This window comes from Catharus ustulatus, chromosome 1 (genome assembly GCF_009819885.2).
Source record: "Catharus ustulatus isolate bCatUst1 chromosome 1, bCatUst1.pri.v2, whole genome shotgun sequence".
Taxonomy (NCBI): Eukaryota; Metazoa; Chordata; class Aves; order Passeriformes; family Turdidae; genus Catharus; species Catharus ustulatus.
Window position 1 is genome coordinate 47,488,916 of NC_046221.1, and position 26,000 is coordinate 47,514,915.

Consider the following 26,000-nt stretch of genomic DNA (forward strand, 5'->3'; position numbering starts at 1 on the left):
CAGACTTTGGCTACTTTCAGACTTAAAAGGTTAGAATTCTATGAGTCTCTCACTCATCTTTGTACAGTCAGGCCTTTATTTGGTTTTGGTGTATCATGGGGAAAGCCATTTGATTCTGGTCACCTTTTTCTTGTGCCTTCAATGGTGGCTAATATTACTTCTGAAAAGTTTACAGAAATTCAAGATCAAATGTCAGAAGTACCACCTTCCTTGCCCTTTTCTGAAAAATGGATCTCTGCAAATCTGTTTCCTGTTCCTTCCCCAAAGTTATACCTGAGTTTTCTATAAATTGACATAGTGAGAAAGTATTTTGAAAAAAAAGCCTTATTTCTGTTAACTCACTCCATTCCTCTGTAGCTTAGAGGAAAATATGCAGTAATTTCACAACTATAAGGCACACCCTTTTGACTAAAATTTTGGCCCAAACCCAGAAGTGCGCCTTATAGTCCAGTGTGCCTTATATAATGTACAAACTTTGGAAATTTGCCAACACAGAAGTGTGAGCTGCGAGCCGTGGGGGGAGCTGGCATGGCTGTGGCAGCCGGGTGAAGGTGGGGCCACGGTGCTGCGGCTGCCGGATGGAGGCGGGGCTGCGGGAGCGTGGCAGCCGGTGGAGGCGGGCCCGCGGGGCCACAATGTGGCGGCAGCCGGATGGAGGCGGGCCTGCGGGGTCGCGGTGCCGCGGTATCCAAGTGAAGGCGAGCCTGCAGGGCTGCAGTTCCGTGGCAACCAGGTGGAGGCAGGGCTGCAGGGGCGCAGCAGCTAAGTGGAGGCAGGCCCGAGGGCCCACGGTGCCCCTTTTACCAGGTGGAGGGGGGCCCAGGGGCCCGCGGTGCCCCTCCTGCTGGGTACAGGCAAGCCTGGGGCCCCATGGCCGCTGGGTGGAGGCGGGCTTGGGGGCCCATGGCGCCCCTCCTGCTGGGTACAGGCAAGCCCGGGGCCCCATGGCCGCCTGGTGGAGGCGGGGCCTTGGCCAGCAACTGCACGGGGGGAGCTTGGGGCGGATCCTCGCTGCAAAAAAAAAAGTGCTCCCTATAGCCCGGTGCCCCTTATATAATGTACAAAGTTGTGAAATTTGCCGGCTGCCGAAGGTGCACCTTATAGTCCGGTGTGCCTTATGGTTGTGAAATTACTGTAAGTCTTTCTGTAAGCTTGTTTCATGGAAAAAGTTCTATTACAATATGTTTAATTCATCTTCTGTCCCTTAATTCTTCATGCAAATTACCAGCTAGCAATAATGGCCCAACATAAATGGATACAACCTATTTTCTACTTGTACCATCCACAAATTATTTTGTTGTAACTTTTCAACCTATTTATAGTGTATCCTGATGATCTGTTCTAGTCATCTGTGTTCCTATCTTTTGCCCATTTATCATTTTATGTTTTCCCTTGTATCTCACAACCTTAATGAAAATAAAAACCAGTCAGAGTAATGTACGGCACTGCAGATGAGTACAGTAATTTCACGACCATAAGGCACACCGGACTATGAGGCACACCCCCCAGAAGTCGGCAAATTTCGCAACTTTGTAGATCATATAAGGCGCACCGGACTATAAGGAGCACTTTTTTTTTGCAGCGAGGAGCCGTGCGGCGCACAACAAAGTAGCGAGTTAGTAACAGAATCGTACCATCACAGGTTTACTGGCATGTGCTCAATTTGCAAACATTTTTCACAGATTGGCGTAGCCTTTAAATGCAGTCCCAGGTGCCTTCCCCGTGCCGTGAGCCTCAGCACTCCTGCCTGCCCGCAGCGCCGGCTGGCGAGGCAGGGCTCAAGGCGACCGCGGCTCGCAGTGGTCTGGGGTGGTTCGGGGCTGCCTGTGGTCTGGGTTGGCTCGGGGTGGCTGCGACTCGCGGCTTCTGTGGCCGCCCGCTCCCGCCTTCCCAGCGCGGCTTGTGCCAGGCCAGCGGCAGCGCTTCCCTCTCTCCCTGCGCAGCGGTCGGGGCTGGTGCCGCTCCACTCTCTCTCTGCGTGGCTCATACGGGGCCGACGCAGCGCCGCTCTCCCCCCGTGCAGCACGTACGGGGCCGGGGTGGCGCCGCTCTCTCCCCGCGCGGCACATACGGGGCCGGGGCGAAGCCGCCTCCCTCTCTCCCTGTGCAGCTCGCACGGGACCGGTGCCACCTCCTTCTCTCCCCATACCGCGTCCGGGGCTGGCGCCCCCTCCCTCTCTCCCCGCATGGCGGCTGGGGCCGGCACTAGCTCCCTCCCTCCCCACGCAGCTCCTGCTGGCCGTGGCCACCCACTCCCGCCCCCCCCCCCCCCCCACCCCCACGACTTTGAGCTCCCGCGGCACCACCCCCCCATTGTGGCTCACACTTCCAGGGTGGCAAATGTCACAACTTTGTACACCATATAAGGCACACCAGACTTCCGGGTTCTGGGGAAAATTTTAGTCAAAGGGGTGCGCCTTATAGTCGTGAAATTACTGTAATCATTTCATCTGGATTGCCAATATTACTGGTCAGATAGCAGCCAGGAGTTACACGATTAGTAGTAGTCTGTGAAGCTGGGTGTCACAGGAGTTGATGTTTCATTCCTGCACACACTGTTCTTCAGATTTCTGTTGTGTCCAGAGGAATCATCTCCTGTGGATTTGCTTTGATTTTTTTGTTCTTACTGCACCAGCTCATATTCCTTTCTTGCAATAAAAATTGCAAACAAAGCAGTGTTGGCCCACATGGCAATTTACTATTGGTAATGAGTTTTGTTCAAAGGGCAAAAATATTGACCGTGCTTTTAGAGCTTAGCAGAAAGCATTTTGCTTATGTAAAGTGATAAAGTAATCGTGACCCATTTTTTCAACTGTAAAGTGCTTGTGAAATGGTCTAGCAGCTTCTGCGGATTTTTAGAGAACATTTTAATTGTCATTTTTCTTTTGACACATTTCTTCGATAAAAGTATAATGCTTTAACTGATGGCATTATTATTCAAATTGTTGTCTGTGCATTTAAGATGTTTAAGCTAAAACATTTAGTTGCCATGGTTACCCTTCTGAATCGGTAGGCAGATTCATTGGAAAAATCTATCTGTAAATGTTAGTATTTTCTCTGTGTACCTATAAATTACTTTTATGAAGGTTTTTATGCATGGTCAACTGAGTCCTCAAAACAGAATTGGCAAGGTTAGTTTTTTATAGACCTTGTTCTTACTAAATTAATTTTTTACAATTCTTTTTCATATTTTACTGTACAAAAAAGATCATTCAAATAGCTGGAAAAGAATCTCTTCTTGAATAAAATAAAATAGAAGCAACTGTAAAACTTTATGTTTTGCCTTAAATCATCTCCCTTTTTTGCACAGCGATAGAGCGATCTGTTTAATTCAAATACTGGGGAACAACAAAATTCTACTGTTGTAATTTACAGTTGCCATACAGATAACTAACACCCTTTCTTAGTTAATTTTTTTTGTAAAGACATTTAGAGATAAACCCCTCCTCATTTTCTGTGGGTTGCAGGAACACAGATGTTGGGCATGGTGTTGACTCTGTGGAAGGAAAACTGCAAATGAACTACAGTTCATTTTCATACATCTTTTCTCTGGCTTTGCACTGCATCTGACAACTCTTTTGTCTCATCTGAATAGATTTGGAATTATTTCATGTAATTGTGTTTTGCTTGGTTTTTTTATTTTGTGTTTTATTTCTGAGCTCTTAAGCACAATGGTAATGAAATGAAATGAAATGAAACTGAAGTACTTCATTTCAGGACGTTAAGAGTCTTGCAAGCACTTTGTATTTCATAGCAGGAGGTAATGCCTCATCACTAAGGAAAACTGAAATGCTGGCTCTTTTTCATTCTTTATGTGTGATTTTTTTTTTTATTCCCGCACTTGGAGTCTAACTCATAGTTGTCTTCTCCTAACAGATCAGGTTCATCAGGTTTATCTCCTGATAAGCCTCCCCTTGAAGCTTTTTCTCTTGAGCCAAGCTGAAGGCTGTCTCCTGGACAGGGACCAAGAGCAGGATTTCCTCAACTTGCTTAGCACTTCATTAAGAGGAAATAGCACCTGTTTTGTCAGTTTGACAAAACAGAAAATTGTTTGTGGATATCCAGACCAGGCTTGTCTTTTCACCTAAGTTTAAACACAGCATTTCATTTGATGGTACAGTAAATGTAAATGTAAATTTAAATTCCTCTCGGTACAAGTGAATACTCAGTACTATTAAAAATTATAATGAATGTTTAAAGAGCTTTTGTATTTATAGAATCAGTTACTCATCACAAAGATATACTTCATTATTTCAGAAATGAATGTCTTCTCTTTGGAAATTTCAGCAAGTAACAGCTATGAAGAGCAGATCTGGAGAATAATTCTGGATTTACATTTTGCTTTTAAGGAATCAATTATTTGCCTCAGTTCTGTGTAATCACACCAGAGGTGTTTGTTGACCATAAATTGTGGGTAAGGCAGTGGGAAAACTGCTGACAGTTCAGACATTTATGGGAAAGAATTTTAAGTATACATGATATCTGCGTTATTGTTCCTCTTTAATGTATGTTTTCAGTATTCTTCACACATGGGAAATAAAAGTTGAGTGACCTACAATAGTACAGACAGAAACTACTGAAGGAGAAAGAGAAATAGTAAAACAAGAAGATACTAAATGCCAGCAGAAGCTGTACCATGTAATCAGAGTTGGAACAGTGCAATAGAGTGCAAAATAAAACAGTGGGCAGCCTAGCTTTAATTTCTTGTACTTTAATGTATGTTAATATATTAAGCTCTATTAAATGATATCATGCAATCTTTAGTTTACATTTGGTTGTTCTTTTGGGAGTTTGATAAAATAAAGTGAAGAATTTCATTTTAATTCAAACAGAGCTTGGGTATTTATTTGACTCTTCCTCAGAAGCAAAGCTTTTAAATTTTATTGTAATTTAGTAGAATGCAAATTAATTTTGCTAATTAATTGAATTCTTATGAAATGCAACCTTTTGCTGATTTTTTATTCTGATCTCATTGTTACCTTGCAGATCTGTCAAACTTAATTGAAGTGTCTTCATTTAAAAAAGAGTATACATTTGACTATATAGCTTATATTTAGATTTTTGACTTTATTTCATTTACTATCATAAAGTTAAATTACAGTAATTTCACGAATACAAGCCGCAGTAATTAGACAAAAATTTTGGTGGAAACCCGGAAGTGCAGCTAATATTTGGGTGCGGCTAATCTATGAACAAAAATGTGATATCTACCCTTACCTAGTATCATACCAGTCCAGTCCCGAGCCGAAACAGTTTGAAATCCATGGTTTCCCGTTGTTCCGACGATGAACCAATCAGAGAACAGCTTATTGCCTGCCTGTGGATGGCGGCGTTACTGAGGGGTGGGGGTTGTTATCAGGGTGAGTTACCTCGGCAGTTCGATAAAAGTGTGTGATATTTCTCTGTACTTTTTAAAGTGTTTTCAGTCTTGTGCGGCTACGGGGCTGGCTGGGCTCGCAGGGAGAGGGCTGGGGGAGCCTCTCTCCCCGCAGGGAGAGGGATGAAGTGGGCGATCGGCTCGCAGGGAGAGGGCTGGGGGAGCCACTCAGCCCGCAGGGAGAGGGGTAGAACGGCCACTCAGCTCGCAGGGAGAGGGCTACAACGGCCACTCGCCCCGCGGGGCCGCAAGGGCTACAGCGGCCGCTCGGCCACGGGGCTGCGAGGGCCAGAGCGGCCGCTCGCCCCGCGGGGCTGCGAGGGCTACAACGGCCGCTCGCCCCACGGGGCTGCGAGGGTTAAAACGGCCGCTCCCCCCGCGGGGCTGCGAGGGCTACAACGGCCGCTCCCCCCGCGGGGCCGCGAGGGCTACAACGGCCGCTCCCCCCGCGGGGCTGCAAGGGCTACAACGGCCGCTCCCCCCGCGGGGCTGCGAGGGCCAGAGCGGCCGCTCCTGTGCCAGCACGGAGATGTGGCTCCGCTCGGAGCTCAGCTGCCTGCCCGCGTGGCTGAGCGGCTGTTTAAAGGCAACGCGGATCCATTGGGAATGCTCGCAAAATGACCACACTATTGTTCCTGTCTTTTTCGGCTTGTAAATAAAGGGTGTGTCTTTTTTCACTTGGAAACAATGTTTCCGAGGTCGGCAGTAAGCCAGTAAGCCCCGGCGATCCCGCGATTGTGTTACTAAATGACGACTTTGTGAAAGTTCGCGGCGAACTAAAGTGCGGCTAATATTCCGGGTGCGGCTTATTTATTGACAAAGACATCAATGTTGCCAACACACCGGATATGCGGCTTATACTCCGTGCGGCTTGTATTCGTGAATTTACTGTACTCTCACTAAGTATGAAAGTAGTAACAGGTATTGATCTACTAAAAAATTTAGTTCATGAAGTCAGAGACTGAATTTTTAGGGTCTCAGCAGAATCCTTCTTTGAACTACAAGCAAGGGTACTTTTGAGGCTGAGATGCTCTTAGGAAATTGTAAAACACTTATGTTCTTGAATTTTCTGGATCTTTTTTGCCTGAAAATTGCTTAACTGAAGTTCTGGTTTTGTCATAAGCCTCAGCAGATTAAACAGCTAGAAATTTGAGACCAGTTTTTCACAATACTATGTGTTACTTCTAGTTTCAGGCTTGGTCCTCATTGTCTTTGATGAATTTTCAGCAAACTCATCTTGATTTAGTTACTCTCCAGTCATGTGAGGTAGTTGACTTTCATCTTCTGGCTGTACCAGAATTTTCTGCATGTTTTGAAAGAGTAAAGAAGTCTGTGAAACATTGGTTTATCCTCAGGCTCAAACTTCTTCAGGTGTAAGAGCCTTTAAATCATTCTTGTCCATGAACACAACTGATTTCTTTAGCTTTTCCTGAGTCTATCTTTAGATCTGAAAGACTGCCAATGTGTATTTATGCTGTTCCTCGACTTGTGTTTAATTAAGATGGGAGTAATTAGATGTTTGCATTTGCAGTTTTCTTGTCTCTTCCCGAGTAATGAAAAATGAAAGCAGAAAGACTCTGTTACCTAATGTTTCCAATTTTCTCACTATTAAGTTATCATCAGAAATTTGAAAAATTGAGATTATTTTATAATCTTATCACTCTCTGCTTACTGGACTGAAATGCTGCTGTTGTTCTTTGTCCTCTGCTGACTCTAACATGGTTTTACTTTTGGTTTTTTTGTCTGTGTGCTGGGAGTCTTCTTGCTGATTGTCTTCTCTATGTTAACAAATCTAGTTAACAAATTTGTGGCAGAGATAACTAGGATCAGATTTTTTTAAAATGTAAATTATCAGTAATTATAGAGTCATAGAATGTTAAGGTGCTGGATGAGCCTTAAGATCATAGGTTTTCCATGGGCGGGGATACCTCCCACTGGACCAGGTTGCTCAAGGCCCCATTCAATCTGGCCTTGAACACTGCCAGGGTTGGCAAATTGCAAAATGACAATCAGAGCAGAATTCATGGGCCTATTCTGATGATTCAGAAAATGTTATGGCAGTGATTTTTAAAAAAGAACATGGAAGCAAAATTCAGTGGAGTTAATATTTAACTTCCAAACACTGACTTAAAAATATTCAGGAAGCATTGGTCAAGAGTTTTGTATACCCAAACAGTCTACATGTAATTTTTTTATATTAATGGTAGTTTTAGCATATATTTGTGGGCATGTATTTTGTAGGGTGTAGTGCAATTGGATTTGAAAATGAAAAGCTTTTTTTAAGGGTTTTCTTTAAGCTGTCTTTTAAAAGGTTCTAGTTTGCACAGATGGATTTTGAATGTATGTGTGCATTCGTGTGTGTAAGAATTAATGTTTCTCTACTTTCCTGCTAGTGAGTATCCTAGGTTAATTTACCATTCAGAAACACTTACTGACATGCTAGCAGTGTGCATACTCTATATTATTTGCCTTTGCAACACCAGGTAAATTAAATTGTTTGCATGGTGATTTTCTGCTTCACCTGCTTTGACAAGAAACCTAAGGAGTATGTTGAGTACAAAGAACTGAGAATCATAATTCCATTTTGAACATTTTTGAAATTTTGTTTGTTTGTTTGGGTTTTTTATTTCATACAGCACTAAACTGTTCATGTATAAATTAAGTTATGAAGGGTTTAGGTCTGCAAACCCTGCTAGGCTGCATCAGCATGCAAATTAAGCTCCGTTATCTTCATTCAGATGAAGTAAAGTTGGCTCTTCCTGTATTAAGTTGCATGAAGTAATTGCATTATCAAAAGAACTGGGTTAAGTCAAACTGTAGCCTGTAACTTTTAATAAGGACAATGAATTAGAGTAAAATCATTATCGTGCTGGTATTGACAATCTTCGTCTGTGAATACTGCAGTGAAAAAACATCTAGGAAGCTTTGCTGGCAAGCAGTTGCAGACTGTACAGTTTCAGTAGAACACATGCAGTTAGCTGCTTTTGCCAGCAAAATGTGATGTAGATCTGCATGTACTGACACAATTTCATTCTTTCTAAAATGCATAAAGTTCTTACAAAGAATATATCTAGGTATTGTGTATATGCATCTGTATGTATCTCCAATTATTCATTATTCTTTCATAGTTACATAAGTGCATGGATTGATCATGGTAGATAAAGCTTAGTTGTTTCTGGAACAGTGCAATTAATGAGAGGGCTCAGACCTTTGAATTCTCTGTGATATAGTATATTTGCAATTGTGAGTTAAAACAGATAAAAGATATAGTGTGATAAAAACCCCTCCAAAAGCCTAACATTCTTTTATTTATAAATCATCAATAAATTAGTTTGATTCTGAAAGATGTAAAAAACAATAAAAATCCCAAGTGATGTTATAATATCATGATTTACAAAGGACATGCCTTTTGTTGTATTTTGAATGACAGATATAAAACAGATCAGTAATTAAAAAATTAATTCTTATAGTAGCTTCTGTAGTCTTACTTTGAAATTATCTAAGAATGTCATTAAAACATAACTTGAAACACATTCTTGGAGAAGAATTAAGTGTGTATTCACTGATTATCCACCCACCTACTGTTTAGTTTGAGCAGCATAGTAGCTACTGTCCATCCTTGCAGGTTGTTAGTAAATTCTGAGATAATAAAGAGCTTGCACATTTGATGTTGGGAGTCAAAACTGAAGGAGAAATTATTCAACATGTTGCCTTATTGTTAGATTTTAACTGTAATTGTTCAGCATATTCACCATCTGTCCAAGTAACTCATGCCTCTGGCTGTACTTCGGCCAAAGTAAAGATTTTGTGTGGAGGCCCGGGAGCCTGCCAGGAAGACAGCAATCTCCATGCCCTGGAAAGACACACTGCGTAGTTGAAGTGGCATCGGATAGGGTGACAAAAAATTTCTCCCCACAGTCCTTTGCAGTTATATGTTGATGTACCCCAGTTCTGTATCCCTCATTGGCCCGTTGACCCAGACCACCCTTGCTACCCCCTATGGTCATTCCCTAGAATGTTCTCCCTTCTCCTGATCCCCATAGGCCCTGGTTTACTACAGTGTTCCATTCCTGTTACCCTATTGGTTTCCCCAGTCCCTTACTCCATCTTTGCACCATTTCCTTTGTGCCCATTGAACCCTGATACCCTGCTCCACCCCTCTTTCCCAATACTTAAACCTGGAACCTCCCTTGTTCTGTGTCTTTTGTCCCTGGATTCCTTCAGTATGCAGCTGCCATAAACCCCATCAGAACTCCATGTGGAAGACCCTTTCCGTCCTTTCATTCATCAGCTTTCTCCTACAATCTGCAGCTAGCCTGTGTGTGGGTAACAGTGTGTCAGGCTGCCTGCCCAATTGCCTCTTCCTACAGATGCTTTTGGAAGATAGCAGCAACTGACCATAGCATGTGCTGCTACAATTTTGGACAGTCACATAATTCATAACAAAAATGTGAAGTGTTATGAAGCAAAAAATGAGATGAACTTTAAGTTATCTGTCTGTCTTCTCCTTTACATTTTTATAGATTCCTTGTATTAAAATCACGCTGTTCAAATTTTTTAGACAAATACTAGTTGACTTGGAATAGACTTTTATGCTTCCATGCCACACATCAGAAAGCACATAAAGGAGGCAACATTTGATTTCTTCATAGCTTCGTGGTATAGAACCATTTAGGTTGGAAATAACCTTTGAGATCCTCGAGTCCAACAATTAAGCCAGCACTGCCAAGTCCGTCAGTAAACCCTGTCCCTAATCACGACATCCGTGGTGCCTGCAAAGATGATGACTCAAGCACTTCCCTGGACAGCCTGTTAGACAATCCTTTCCATGGTGAAATTTTTTCTGGTATCCTCCCCTGACTTGAGACCATTTCCTCTGGTCCTGTCACTTGTTACCTGAGAGAAGACTGACCCCCATTTCACTACAGCCTCCTTTCAGGCAGTTGTGGAGAGTGGTAAGGTCCCCCCTGAGCCTCCTTTTCTCCAGCCTAAACATCCCCAGGTGCATCAGCCACTCCTCATAAGATTTGCTCTAGATCCTTGACCCTGCTAGATCCAGCTCCATTGCTGGTTGCTTATGAGAATTACATTATTATAATGTTTTTTTAATTTAAATATGAATCTTCATTAATATGATTAGTGTGTTTTTTGCAGATTGATGCAACCTAAAGATCCCAATCAATTTTATGGCCTGTTGTGCTTGGTAAAATATCAATACAAAATATGAAAAAATATATAACTAGAAATTATCATGTTATTTTAAGTCAGAGCTTGAAAATTTTAGGACATGTTCACACCTTTTGTCAGACTGCCATCTCTAGGCTATTGTCTAAAACAACTAATCCAAATGTAGGCTTCATATCTGCAAGCACATTTCTTAAGTCTTGTTCAACTCAGTTGATCACCTACACTTTCCAGAAGTTACAGGCACTGGGAATATTTTCTGTATTTGTTTTCATCTACGTTTTTTGTTCCTGTATCTTAAGGTCTAGTTCATTCAAAAGAAAGGCCACTTTTAATAACAACAGGGTCTCTGTTGACACTGACATACCTCTGGCTTATACCATTCTATTAGTTCTATTCTGAGAGAGATTAATTTGAGGTAGCAGGAGTATAAAACCACCACTTCCAGTATTTTTACCAGCACCTTACCATGTTGCTGTAGTTACATAGTTATATGCATTTAGTTATAATTAAACCCATAGTATTAATTCATATGCTTAAAAAAGCTGAATGTCCTAATTCTTTCTTTTGTTTCTTAAGGCCATGTTTGATGCTTTATCTGATCTCCCTGAATGGTATGGTATTAAAGAAATGCAAGCAAATTGGATAGGTGACTGCGTTGGGTGCTCTCTTGACTTCTTGCTAAAGGTAAGTCAGAAATTTCAATTGCTGCTCTCTTGGTTGGGCTAACTGCACCCCCTGAAATGTGTGATGGGAATGGATTTTCAGATCTTAAAAGCTTGAAGCTTCCTAAAAAAGATTATTATTATATTCATGCACAGACCAGCAGAGAGTCCTGAAGAGCACCACTTGAGGGTTGAAGAGATACTCCCTGCTATCCTCCTTAGAAAAGGGTTTGTGTGTTCAAGTGGATGCAAATTTGCTGTGTTTATTTATGCCAAAATACATGCCAGCTAACAAGCTTCCCTAAAAGCCAGAACATTTGTGCCAAGTGCACTATCAAGTAGCACTGCACATGTCAGCTAGGGTCTAGTTGGACTTTTGCTTTTCACTGCGTGGTACCTTCTCTGTTAGACCCAGGCTGACCTCAGGCAAGTTGCTTTGCTTGCATTTGTCCATTATTTCACTTACCATGTACCATAATTAAAATAATGGAAACCACACCATTAGGTAGTGATGGAGCGACGAAGTCCAGATAGAAAGAAAGGAGGGGAAGGAAAAGGAAACCTGAAAAAAAATTAATCATTATCTACAGAAAGACTTCAGATTTTCCCTTTTTTGTCAAGAGATGAACAAGGCTCCATGAATATGGTAGTGACAGAAGAGATTTTCAGAGACCCTGATCGAATTTCAGCTTTTACACTTCAAAGCTGTATTGTGATTATTTACTTTGGTCTAACATTCTAAAAGTGACTATTTTAAAGTACTAAATTTTTCAGAACTTCAAATTGTGACAAATTAAACCTTTTAAATACCTCTGATTGGCACCCTGCTAAAAGGTGCGGTATTTGTATTTGTATAAATAGCTTTGTAATTAAGTTGCTTTTATCAATTGTTTCCAAAAATTTATATCATTACTTATTCCAGAAAAATCTTCTTCTAAGACCCCCATATACACAGTTGATCTAAGATCAAAATCTTGTTGATAGTTCTAAATAGTAATTCTAAAAGTCTTTGAGATTTACTATTTATTTTTTATGTCCAACTGTTTGTTGTGCCATCTTTTATTATTTTATTTCTGTGCATAAGTTGCAGCATGCACTTCATCAGAGAAGTATGGTGTAAAGTCATATTGTAGCTGAGAAAATCCTAAATTCTCTTTAGATTTCAGAGAAGTTTTCATCTCCTTCAGGTTTCTTGGAAACAAGGCCTGCATATTAAAAGTGAATAGAAGGATTCCAGGTGGCTTAGCCAGAGATTGAGTCTATCTCAGTAGCACAGTGCAATATTGCATATGGGATTAGAATTATATTTTTATAGATATATTTGGATAAACTAAGGCAAGACTGTAAAGTAACTTTCTCAAGGCCTAAAAGTAAGGTATGTCAAGGTTTGTTTCTGGAAAATTTCTGTAGTGGGAATGTGTCTGGCTTTGGTATTTGGATCTGTGCATTTCTATTGGGTGATGTAGACTCGTTTGTTTTATGAAAAGGAAGGGAAATCTATGATCACCGCACTTCCAGTGGAAATTTTTTTCTACTCTTTTTCAGGTTAATGGCAAAGTAACAGAAGATAAGGTAGCAGCTTACACCTATACACCTGAAGCCATTTATGGAGCTTCCCATTTATATATCTTACCAACTCACAGATTGCTGCATGGGAATAGCAGTCTCAAGGAAGTCTTTCAGAGAGAGTTCATCCCAGGAAAAGGTGATATTTTTCTCATACTGCAATATGTTGTTGAAGAGCAACAATTATGGAGAATGATCTTTAGAGAATGTGTATCAAACTGAGCAGGGACTGTTCCTGTTGAGCAGGCCTTTGATTCTTGGTGTATGTCACACAGTGTCACATCAGCCTGTCCTGGCTTCAGATGTGGCAAGAGCAGCTAGAATTCTTCTTTTTATAATAATTGTGACACTTCATCGTATATAAAAGCAATGGAACAGATTTTTGTATTTTTGTTTCCCTATCTACCCGAAATAAATAGTCTAAATTTGACTGTGTCAGCCCATTGGAAAATTTCATGTCTATGTGGTAATTCATCATTAGCACAAAGACAGAGCAGAACTAATTCTTGCACCAGCGATGATTTCTTCCTATCATAAGGAATCTAAAGAGATTAATAGATTAGTATATTTTGTTGTTTGGAAAACTGGAAATAACAAGAGTAAATATAGTATTTTTTGTTTCCCCATCAAGCTGGTGTTCAGTATTTTCTTTTTCCCTTACTGGTAAAGATGATGCTTCATTGTCTATGATCTGTAGACAATAGTAACTTGAAATCTGTGGGAAATTGTGTTGATTGTACAGAACCTGCAGAAAAAACCATGGAGCCTGACTGTGTTGAGTATATAAAGTCCTTGTCTAAGGGGTGAGCAAAGCCTGGAGAATTTTGGAGAACAAATTTACAGTTCTAGCAGTTGAACCAAATCAAAGCACTAACTGCTCAAACATACATCCACGCGTATGCCTGTACCTTTGTTGGATCTTGTGTTTTAAGCCAAACCACAAAAGTACAAAATTTGCTTTTAATAAGGACAATGATATATTTTTGTATTTGTTTTTAAGTGGAAATACTTGCAAAAGCTTTTTTTGTGTGTGTCTGTTAACAATAAGCTTAAAGCTTTTGATTGAGTTAAATTAAGACACTCTCAGTTGAAAAATGACAGCCAAAAGTCCTCAAAAAAGAGGCACAATTCGACATAACTCTGCTATTTTATACTTCTGCTATTTGTGAATATACTTACAGACATTCTTCAATTGAAATTAGCTGAGATTGGCTTTTTACATATGAAAAGCCAACAATGGCATTTAAGTAAAAACTTTGGATGGCCTTATATAGACCCTATTTTCACATTAACCAAGACTTATTAAAAAAATTCCTCAGTAACACTGAAATTTTAATTTAGTTGAGTGTAATTGTTTTCTTTTCAATGCACATAGTCTTGTCATTCTCTTTATTCACTGTGTTCTTATTTAAATAATTAGAAGGGCACATTTGTATGTTTTGTAGGAGAGAAAAAAAGGCTACTCTGTAGGAGAGCAACTGAAAGTTCTAAAATCTTTTGTCTTGAAGTACATGTCTGTATTTAAGGCTACTATTATTTAAATAGATGGAATAGCCAGTTGTCAAACATTCCATTTTTTTTTGCCTTGCAAAATGTGTGTTAATTTAGAATCTGGTAAGTCTAATAGTTTTGACAGCAGGAGGTGCCTGAGATAAAGATTTGACTTTTACGTTGTTCATTATCTCATTGTAATACTCTGCATACATTGTCTTACATTTGTACTTGTACATTCTCTCTTTTCGGTTATGATGATAATGATGTGAGCAAATGAGTACCTTCGTAAACTGCAGTTATCATTTGGGGTTCCAGCATAAAATGAAAATTATTGCTGGGTAGAAAAAATATTTTTAAAAGCAGTGTCCTGCCCACTCAGCTTCCTGCTCATGACGCTTTTTGATTAGTTGCTTTTAAAAAATGAAATTATGTCTTTTGTACTTTTTTTAAAAAGAGGAAAGCTGTGTGCAGTAGTTTGAATGTGGAAATTTATAATATGAATACCTCAGACACTTAAAATTTGAAAAAATAGTACTCATAAATAAATAAATCTATCATTTGTGTTAAGAAGCATGGTGAGATAGAACAGCCCTGTTCTCAAAATTGCTGTTACTTTACTTCAAGCAGATTTTATGCATTGCGATACAAGCCTTCATAACCTCAGCTTAGCTAAGAAGAAAGGTGAAAGGAAGCTCTTAGCGGCCCATATTTTAATGATTGTAATTATCATCAACTTAAAGGCACTGAAAAAGTTAGAAGTAGGCCCAAACTGAGATCTGAGGTTTGAATCCTCAAAATGTGGAGTATTCAGATTTGGTTTTCTTCTTGGTGAGCCACCCAATCTGCACATTGTAAATCAATTTCAGTTTATTAGTTCTCACCCTTAATTCTCTCCGCTACTATCTTCCCTTGCTTGTGGACATTGGATTCCTCATCTGTAATATGAATATGAATATCCTGTTAGGAAATCAATAGGTTACTTAGGTGTCTTTTTAACACAGATTAAAAAAAAAAGATTTCACATGCTTTGTAGTTCCTCTGTAAGAAATCAAATCATAAGGATCTATACTCCCCTGCTGTTTTATCTGATTTTTGATGGGATTTTGTAGCATTGTATGCTAGTACATAAATCAGGGCTTACTAAGACCAATTCTAACAACTTTGCAGTAACCTGTATTTTGATCAAAGACTCAATTTTTTCATTATAATCCAGATCTTACTCTGTTAATATACAGGTGCTTATTATATGCTTTCTAATCATGAAAATTTATCAGTCTGACTTTACTGAGTGTTTTAATACATCTGAACTTCTTTGAAGTGTAAATAGGTTTGTAATTTTCTTTCTTTTTTAAAAAAAAGTGATATTTTAAATTCATGTAAGTTTAAGATAAACTGCATTGTAGTGGTAAGTAATGTTCTTAGCATATGTTCTGTTATGTTTACTTACCATATCAATTTATTTGTTTTCAGATTCCCTTACTTCAGTAACAGCTGTGAATTTGCTTACCAATCAGGAGATTCCTGTGGTCATCTCAGCAAAAACCAATTTTGATAATTTTCTTGATGCTAAAATAGGTATGTGATATTAGATATGTAAGTGGAATAGTGTGATTTTCAGTTGTTGTGTTGGAGCATAGGATACTCTTGTGGTAAATATTTGAACACAGAGGCTCTCTCTCCTGGTTTTTGGATTTCTGTTCTTCATTAGGGAAGAAAGAAGGGAAAAGGAGCTATGTGGAATCTATGTGGGTGAGGAGGTTTACAGGATGATAACTCTAAATGGAAATATTCCAAAATTAGTGGATTTAATGAGCTAAGTTTGAGAGAATTGGTTACCTACAACATATGTGTTTGGCTGTCTCTCAGCATCCTTAATCAAAACAGAACTATACCATTTTTTGACAAACAACCCTAACTTTTGGCCTTTCTTTGTGTCTTAAATTTACATAAATTGCGTACATCCTTATAGAGAAATGCTTCAGATGGTAACTGTACAAAAATTCCAACTTCAACTTTTATCTAGTAATATTTGTTTTGAGGCAAGTAAAATAGTTCAGTATAAGTACAGTAATTTCACGACTATAAGGCGCACCTTAAAGCCTAAAATATTGATCGAAACCTGGCAGCGCACCTTATAATCCAGTGTGCCTTATATATGGACGTAGTTTGGAAATTTGCCAACCCGGAAGTGCGAGCAGCGAGCCAAGCCCCGCGGGGCCAGGGCAGGGCTGCATGGCTTGGCGGGGCTGGGTGGGGGGCCAAGCAGCTCAGCAAGGCTCGTGCAATTCCATTATTTTTGGGTTACTTTGTTGCACGTGGATCCTTGGTGCAAAAAAATAAAAAAAGATGCGCCTTATAATCCAGTGCGCCTTATATATGTAAAAAGTTTGGAAATTTGCCGGCACCCAGAAGCGCGCCTTATAATCTGGTGCGCCTTACAGTAGTGAAAAATACTGTAGTAATTGTTTTCAGGTAGTCTTGGACAGTTATCTCTCAAAGTAGAGTTCCCATAATTTAAGGCACCTGATTTAGAGTGGAGGGGGAGGGTGTTGCTGGAGGATACTGAATCGCCTGCAGTGAGCTTCTGTTCTCAAAGTTGTCCTATGAAGCTGCCTGTCTTGCTCCTTTCCTGGATATGGAGCCTGGTCCCCCAAATTAAGCTAAGTACAGTAATTTCACAATTACAAGCCACACTGACTATAAGCCGCATCGCCGGGTGTTGGCAAACATTTCGTTCTTTCTCCATACACAAGCCGCACCCAATTATAAGCCGCTCTGTCATTCGCAGCAAGGACCCGCGTGCAACAAAGTTGCCAAGTAGTAAGAGAATCGCGGGATGGCGGGGTTTACTGGCTCGGCTTGGGCTGTGAGGGCTTGGGGCTGCCAACGGGGCCAGGTGGCCCAGCTTGGCGCTGCCGCTCCGCGGGGCCGCTCGGGGCCAGCCGCTGCCGCCGCTGGGCTCACTCACCCCGGCCCGGCGCTGCCCCACGTTGGCAGGTGGGCACGGAGCCCACCGGCACCCGCGGCAGTGGTGGGAGGCAGGGATGGAGCCCCCCTGCTCCCACAGCGGTGGAACGCGGGGACGGGAGCCCCCCGCCTCTCCCCCAGGCCGTGGTGATGGCAGCACGGAGCCCCCTGCCTTCCCCCCGGGCCACGGGGCCAGCAGGAGGGAGCTCCCCCACCTTCCCCCCTCCCCATACTGCCTGCATAGAGCCTGGCTCCACCCGCCGCGCAACACAGTAACCAATTTGTAACAATCACGTAATGCCGGATTTTACTGGCAGGTCTCGACTTGGCACCTCGGTTTGCACTTCCGGGGTTGGAAATGTCAGAAAATTATCACATATTAGCCGCTCCTGAGAGTAAGCTGCATTTCAGTGTGGGAGCAAAATTTTGGTCAAAACGGTGCGGCTTGTAATCGTGAAATTACTGTACATGCTCTTAGATAATATGATTGTCCTAATAAGTCAAAGTAGAAATTGTTCTAGGTTTTAAAAGCCACATTCATTTTAATCTGCACCCACCAAACTTTTTGTTTACTCCTGTGCTTTGCCATGGTCTCAGCTGCATTGAGAAAGCAATGTTCTATGCCAGTCCTAATGGGAAATAGTTAAGTCTTCTTCCCTTTTTCCAGTGCATTCCTTATCCCTTAACTCCTGTTGTTGCCTCCCTGTTGCTGATACTTCTTTCCTGTCCTGGGACTGCTGCCTTCGCTGCTGCCAATATTGGTTATTTTTGCACAACTAGACTGAACAAAACCTACTGACTGTGCAAAAATGTCATGGATGACCCTCACAGAGCTGATGGAAATTATCCATTTGGGCTGTATACCTTGCTTATAGCATGCCCACATCTTACACTTTAGATCTGAATCTATTTTGAGAAACAAAGGATTTCCTTATATAGGAGAAGCCAAATAATTGAGATATCTAATCTTATTTTTCCTTAAAATCTTCCAGTTACCTTGGCCATATGTCTGTTGGAAACAGCTCTTCATGGGAAGCTGTGGGTGCCAGCTGTTGAGCTTTGCCAGTGTACATTAATAGCATCATTTTTTCAAAAGGAAGCATACCAAAAAGTGGGACCTGCTTTTTTCCATTTGTAGAGCACATTGTGAAGTCACCTGTTGCAGACTACAGTGCTCTCTGACAAATTAAGATACAAACCTTGTTCTTGAAATGGCAAGAGTGCTGGAAGGATAAAATAGGAATTTGTGTTATTCTTGTTAAGGAGTTACTTGTCACAAGGGAGATTTGTTTGATTTTCTTTACTCATCTGCTTCCAAACTTTACGTATCGGCAGAATTAAAATATAGCAGGCATTTCACTGCCTGAACTAAGACAACTGTTAAGCTGGTTTAGTTAATAATCCCATATTGGAATAAGTTTCTTTGCCTTTTAAAGATGACTGTAATTGTGCAAGATGGTTCAAATTGTTAATTAAATTATCATGGAAGGAGGAAAATACACAGAAAGGTGTATCTCTTAGTAAATCTGTTAGTATCTTAATATTATTTCAGAATACGTATGATAATAAAGCAAGCTAAGAAATTTCTTAACTCACTGTGAAACGTAACCCTCCAGAGCAGAATTAAAATGCATGACTGTCCCAAATAAGAAAACACAGAGGAAAAGAGAGCATTGAGAGCCTTAAATAGTGTGACTTGTGTAACTCATGTGAATAGCTGTAGGAAGTGTTCTCACTATTTATGGTCTGAATAACAAACTGATGTTATTTGAATCATTTCCCTGAGTTTATAAACAGATCATGTCTTTCATAGTAAGTTAAAGGGATAGTAATGTTTGAGACTATTGTGTACATTTTAATAAATTATGACATTAGAAGGAGATAAATTAATGTTGAAACAGGAAGACTGCTCTTTGTTGAGTCTTTGATTATCATATTAGCAAACAGAATTAAAATTTGTATTTTTAAAATATATTTACAGTAATTTCACGACTATAAGGCGCACCCTTTTGACTAAAATTTTCCCCGGAACCCAGAAGTGCGCCTTATAGTCCGGTGCACCTTATCTGATGGACAAAGTTCAAAAACTTTGCCTACCCGGAAGTGAGACCTGCGAGCCACGGGGGGAGCTGGCAGGGCCATGGCTGCCACGTGGAGGCAGGGCGGAACAGCGGTGGGCACGCCCCGGCCTCGTGGAGGCGGAGCCGCCCCTCCAGAGGCACTCCCTGGCCCCGTGGAGGCAGAGCTGCCCCTCCAGAGGCACCCCCCGGCTCCGTGAAGGTGGAGCCGGCCCTACACAGGCACCCCCCAGCCCCGTGCAGGTGGCACAGCCCCTACACAGGCACCCCCCCCAGCCCTGTGGAGGCGGCACGGAGGGGTGGCGGCCATTCCCCGGCCCCGCCAGATACAGACGGGCCTGGGGACCCACGGCACCGCCCCTGCCGTTGACAGGCGGGCCCCGGGGCCAATGGCTGCCGGCTTGAGGCGGGGCCTTGGCCAGACCACGCAGAGGGAGCTGGGGGTGGAGCCTCACTGCCAAAAAAAAGTGCACCCTATAGTCCGGTGTGCCTTATCTGATCTACAAGGTTGCGAATTTTGCCGACTCCCGGGGGGTGCGCCTTATAGTCCGGTGCACCTTATGGTTGTGAAATTACTGTAAATAATATGGCTATACTGAAAATTCTATAATTCTATCCAAATTTTATAGCTTTGTTTCTAGTTTTTTAAGAACCATCAAATTTTCAAACATCTCTGAAAGAAGGACAAGACATTGATGAACGCGTTAATTACAGAGGAACTGAGAATTGTATTTGCTATTATTGCTGTTTGAATTTCACTGCTTAAAGAATACAAAAACACTTTTACTGTTCTTAAATTGTTTTCTTTAACTCCTGTGGGAAAACATGAGTCATTATAAAGAGAGTGCCATAGAAATGAAATGGTTTTTCATTCCTCCCAGGAATTCCTAGTACTAGTGCAGAAGATGCTGCAGTAGCTAAGAATCTGGGCATTTCTTTCACTGAAGTCATTGAGACATTGCCAAATGGTTTGGAGAAGGTCATTAATTCTGCAGAGGTGGGTATACAAGTATGGATTTCTTTCCAACTTACAGTAACAATGCAAATTAAATCTGTTTTCTCAAGAGTGCCGAATACTTTGTATGATTAAAGGGATCGTTTGGTTTTTTTAAATCAAGCCAAGCTTATGCTACCAAATTTCTGGGAACAATTTAATGATGAAATATGCTGGCTCTGCTGAAGTTTTTTCCTTTTGTACATGAGAGGAAGGTTGAACTTTCCTCTGTATTGGTCTCAGTTCTATAATGGAAACTGAATAATTTAACCTATGTTAAAAGTTGATTCTTATTTCATAATTTCAATAGATTTTTGTATTAGTCCTTCTTCCACAAATTTATTGAATGTAGCTTCAGCCTTTGTGGTGTCATGAATGCTTCAAGAGACATATGAATCTTATCTTTAGATATAGCTCTTGAAAATATGTGTTTTAATAGCAGACACATTACATCCCAGGTGGGGTCTAAGTGGTTAAAAGGTATGAGAAAGCAAGAACAGAAAAACCTGAAGTGAGCAAAGGAGAAGGAAAGCAGTTTTAACATTTGCATTTCCTCAGTCGCTACTTTATGTTCATGATAGAATTCTGAAAGTTTTGGCATACAGCAGCTGATAAAGATATCAGCAGTAAATGCAAATATCGGCATTCTAATGGCTGAAGGGGTATACAATACACTTTCTCAGCCTTCGTCTATCCAGACCATCAGAAACATAATCATTTAAGCAAGAAGGGTCAAATGAGCAGCTGGTATGTAAACAGTCTCTTTGATAGCAGGATGTCATCCAGTGGTAAGAGGGAAACTATTTTGACTCTCATAAAACTGACTGGTTTTGTTTGTTTTGTTTGTTCTTGCACTTTTACCGATGGCAACTATAAATTTTTCTTTCTTTTTCCACATTGTTTTTTTTTTTCCGGTCAGATCACCGGCATGACTCGGCAGGAGGCTTTAAAAGCTATTACTCAGCAGGCCAAAAATAAAAGAGTTGGTGGAGACCTAACAAGTGACAAGTTGAGAGATTGGTTAATATCTCGACAGCGGTACTGGGGAACGCCAATTCCAATCATTCACTGCCAGGCATGCGGCACTGTTCCTGTGCCTTACGAAGACTTACCTGTGGTGTTGCCCAATGTGACCACGTTCACAGGAAAGGGAGCCTCACCTTTGGAAAGTGCCCCAGAATGGGTGAACTGTTCCTGTCCAAGGTAAGTCAATGCTGTATTTGCTGCAGTCTGGGAGAGGTTACTTTGCGCCTGCCTGTTTCTTGTGCACTTTCCCAAAGTGTTGGCAAGTAACTGCTCTGAGACAGGATACTACTCCAGGATGATGTTTAGTTTGACCCAGCAGAGGAGTTTTTTTCTTATACACTCTGTAAAACTCTGTGTACTCTTTGCAACACTCAATGCACACTGCTATTTTGTCATAAACAATCTGAAACAATACTCACTGGTTTTAAGTTAAAGGAAAGAAAAAAAGGAAAAACAGAATAGTTTTCTCAGTTTCCCATTTCTTAACAGTATTTCTCACTTTATTTACTACAGATATTTTAATTACAGTAAATTCACGCGTATAAGCCGCACCCTTTTGACTAAAATTTTGGTCCCAACCTGCAAGTGCGGCTCATACTCCAGAGCAGCCAATATATGAACAAAGTTCTGAAATTTGCAACCCAGAAGTGCGAGCTGCGGGCTGAGCCGAGCTCGCGAATCAAGCACCTGCCAGTAAAACCCACAATCGCACGACTGTTACAAATTGGTTACTCTGTTGCATGGCGGGGGGAGGCGGGCTCCTGCCGGCAGTGCAGGGGAAGGCGGGCTGGGCTCCCTCCCGCCAGCAGCACGGGGGAAGGCGGGCTCCCACGGGCGCCGCGGGGGGAGCGGAGCTCATGAATTGAGCACCTGCCAGTAAAACCCGCGATCGCATGATTGTTACACATTGGTTAGTTACTTTGTTGCACGAGCATGCTCACTGCAAACGAAAGTGCGGCTTATACGCCAGGGCACCTTATATATGGACAAAGAACGAAAAGTTGCCGACACCCGGAAATGCATCTTATACTCTGGTGCACCTTATACTCGTGAAATTACTGTATCTTTCAACAGTGTTTATATAAAGCTTATTATGATTACTGAGTTAGTCCTCTTGTTATGGAAACTAACATTGTGTTCATTTTCTTGCAATAGTCAACAATAAAGTGTTCCCTCAGCTATATAAATGTTTATCATGAAGCTGTACCTTACAGATAGCATGTAATTCAGATTTAAAAGTAAATGCATCTTGTCATCTCTGTAATCCTTACTGTTTGTAGTCCATCTGTTCAAGAAATAAAAAGTCTAAATTATATAGTAAGACGTGTTGGAAAAATAAATCATGTAGTCTTGAGGACTGCTTAGATACTCTGTGCACTGAAGTTTGCCTATAGGTTCTATGAGAGGAGCTGGTAGGATATGAGGTGTCCCAGAGAAGTTTTTCGTCATCAGTGCAATGCATTGCTGCTCCTAGCAGACTGACCAAATGAGAAGTATGTTATCAGGCTGCCAGGCAGGGAAATCAGACATATAAATGGCAATAAGGCTCTCTCTGATAATTCAGCAGATTCATAACATCTAAATTTTTTTAATATTAGCAGTTCCATGGTTCCCTGGAAACATGTATTTTGAACTTTGTTGACAACATGTAATTTTTTGTAAAACAGACCTTTACTCCCGTGTTTCTGCGCAGAAAATTCCTTCTCTTATATGCCTATTGAAATTGCACATAGTAGTATATTTTAAAGTGTGACCTTTGCAGTAAAGCCTTACTAAGTAAGATCCACAGGTTTAGTAAAACCCTCAGAAATGCCTTGGTCTACAATTCCTAATTTCAATTGAAAAATTTTCCTGTTGTGACTGAAAGTCACTCTGTGCACTCTTGGCTTCCCCCACAGCCTTAGTTAAAAATTATTTTGTTGTTTACCAGGCAATAACATGCTTTTGATGTATAGCAAATCCTTATGGTTTCTGGATAGTTATTGTGGCTGCACTGCATAGAATTTAATCAAAAGCATTTGTTTAGTCAGAAATAAAGTCACGCAGGATTACTTTCTTGGCCTAAAATGCTAAAAAAGCTTACTGAAATTAACTTTTTTTCATTCCCATTTTTATTTGTCTTCCTAATTCTCACCTATTTGACAGCTATCATCAGTATTGGTCATCCATATGTGCTATAGTTTCAAATAATTTGAGCTATTACTTTTGTGTGCAGTCATCCTTGCTTTTCCTTGCTCTGAGAAGTTACACCATCCCTTCCTTTAGTTCTTCTCTCCGGTAATAGGTTTTTTTATTAGTTTCATTTAATATCTAGAATTAATAAGGAAAGCTAGATGGAAGGATACTAAATATTTGAGTATTTAAGTGACAATAATGTTAACAATCATAAATGGAGGAGATGCCCAAGTTATTCTTTGTTATACAAGTCCAGGTAATTGTGTTAGTTGTCTGAAGATTGTCTAATGAGATTACAGTACTGTACCTATAATCACAATATTGATATAAATGGTATAAGCTCTAAAAGATGCCCATGCTATCTCTGTGTTAGTGAGCCATGTCCATTTAGAGCACAGAGGCATGAAGCAGATGTAATTATGGTTCAATGACAGTATTCTTACTTTTGACAGGAAAACCATTATTTTACATCGGCCAAGTCTTGCTTATGTGTATAATTTAATAAAATTATTATTCTACACTAAAAAGCAGTTAGTAAAACTCCTTTCCTTTCTCATTGGAAGAAAACCTTGCATGTAGAGGAGGACCAGGTACAGAGACAGAATGAAGGAAAATGTTAAGCGGTGATGCTCTTCTAAATTGCCTTGGCCAGCCAAGCTGAAGTCAAGCAGACAAGCAGAGATATATGTTGCAGCTCACTCATCAAGGCTGATCAGAGACTAAATATGCAGTTAGTAAATGTGACATAGCCAGTCTCCATTTATGATGTATACTTACTACACACATGTAAACATTTAAACTTACATGCAATTATAAATTGTGTACATTTCTTACATATAATCAGTGGCATTTATGTACAAGAGTGTCACAGACGGTAAAGTTTCATTGACATTAGAATAATCCTGTTGTTTTAATAGTAAGAGTTTTAAGATGGATCATTTACAACAAATGGAAGTTTATTAAATGGGATTATTGGCTCCTACAAACAACGAATATTCAAGGAGAAATTAAAAGAAAGTAACCTGAGCTTCTAAAATCTATTTTGAAACTGTTCCTTAGCACTGCCTATATAATTACAAGCAAAAATCAATTTGCTGTAATCACAAATTAAAATTGTGCTACAAGGTCTAGAAGAGATTTAATCTCAGTGAAAGCTGAAATTAAACTAAGTTAATTTTTTCTAGGGATAACAAATGAAATCTGCAAAGACCATTTTGTACAGACAATCAATGAGAAGCAACCACCTGACCTTTCTGCTAAATCTGCTTGTACCTAACGAGTGTGATCTATATTCAGTACCCGTTAACTTTATGGCAAAGTACGGTTGTCTGTGCTTTGCATATTTTAAAAAGGCAATTCCAAACAATTCCAAGATTTAGAAGGCTATCCAGTGTGGTGCCATCTTCTGCTATTGCTGGCTGTGATGGCTGCTCAGGCTTCTTTTCAGCTTGCTTTTGCTATGTTTTGGGAGGGAGAGGGAAAAAGTCAGTCCTGTCACTATTGTTGGATTTTTTCTGAACATGTTGCTCTTCAGACTGGTCAGTTTTCAATCTAAATGTCTTTGTGGCCACTCTGTCCATGTTTGTTTGGGATTTTTCGCAAACTTGTCACTTATCTAACAAAAACTTTTCTCTTCTCTTGCTCAGGTGCAAGGCAGCAGCACAGCGAGAAGTCGATACCATGGATACATTTGTTGATTCTGCTTGGTACTACCTGAGGTACACTGACCCTCACAACACAGACAGGTGAGGGCTGCAGGCACAGGGCCACTGGGGGCAAGCCTGCTACACAGAACAGAAAGGAACAAAGAGACCACACACTCAGGTGTTTCCAGCTTCTAGCTGCAGTGTAAATCCCTGCACTGCCCTCATAATGTGCCTGCCCTCTGGGCCTGAGCACGGCACAGGGCATGTGGTGTGATTTAACCCCAGCTGGCATTTAAGTACCGCTCTTGCTCACTCCCCACACACACCCTGTGGGCTGAGAAGGACAATCAGGAAGAGGAAAAAAAGAAGTAAAATCATGGCTTGGATAAGAACAGTTTAATAACTGAAACAAAGTAAAATATTATGGTGGTAATAATAATTGTAATAAAAGGGAGAGGGAGAGGGAAAGAGAAAACCCAGGAAAAAGAAGTGATGCACTGTATAATTGTTCACCATCTGCTGACTGCTGCCCAGCCCACCCCTTAGCAGCAATTGGCATCTCTCTGCCAACTCCCCCAGTTTATATAGTGGGCATGACAGTGTATGGTATGGAACATCACTTTGGCAAGTCTGGATCAGCCTTCCTGTCTGTGCTTCCTCACAGCTTCTTTGTGCATGTGGTGTCTGGCAGAGCATGAGAGGCTAAGAAGTCCTTGGTTTACAGTAAGCACTGCTCAGCAACAACGAGAACATCTGTGTGTTATCAACATTATTCTCATACTGAATTCAAAGCGCAGCAGTGTAACAGTTATTCAGAAGAAAAATAAC

At 40.8% G+C, this 26,000-nt stretch overlaps 1 protein-coding gene across 4 annotated transcripts in view; it reads left to right on the forward strand.

Moving 5' to 3' along the window:
• LARS2 (leucyl-tRNA synthetase 2, mitochondrial) overlaps positions 1–26,000 on the forward strand; it is a 98,038-nt gene that overhangs the window by 35,912 nt on the left and 36,126 nt on the right. For all 4 annotated transcript variants that reach the window (XM_033081915.1, XM_033081923.2, XM_033081930.1 and 1 more), the window contains exons 8-13: positions 11,141–11,248; positions 12,772–12,931; positions 15,757–15,861; positions 20,213–20,328; positions 21,245–21,528; positions 25,173–25,271. In XM_033081915.1, coding sequence (XP_032937806.1) covers positions 11,141–11,248; positions 12,772–12,931; positions 15,757–15,861; positions 20,213–20,328; positions 21,245–21,528; positions 25,173–25,271 — 872 coding nt within the window. The remainder of the gene's footprint in view (positions 1–11,140; positions 11,249–12,771; positions 12,932–15,756; positions 15,862–20,212; positions 20,329–21,244; positions 21,529–25,172; positions 25,272–26,000) is intronic.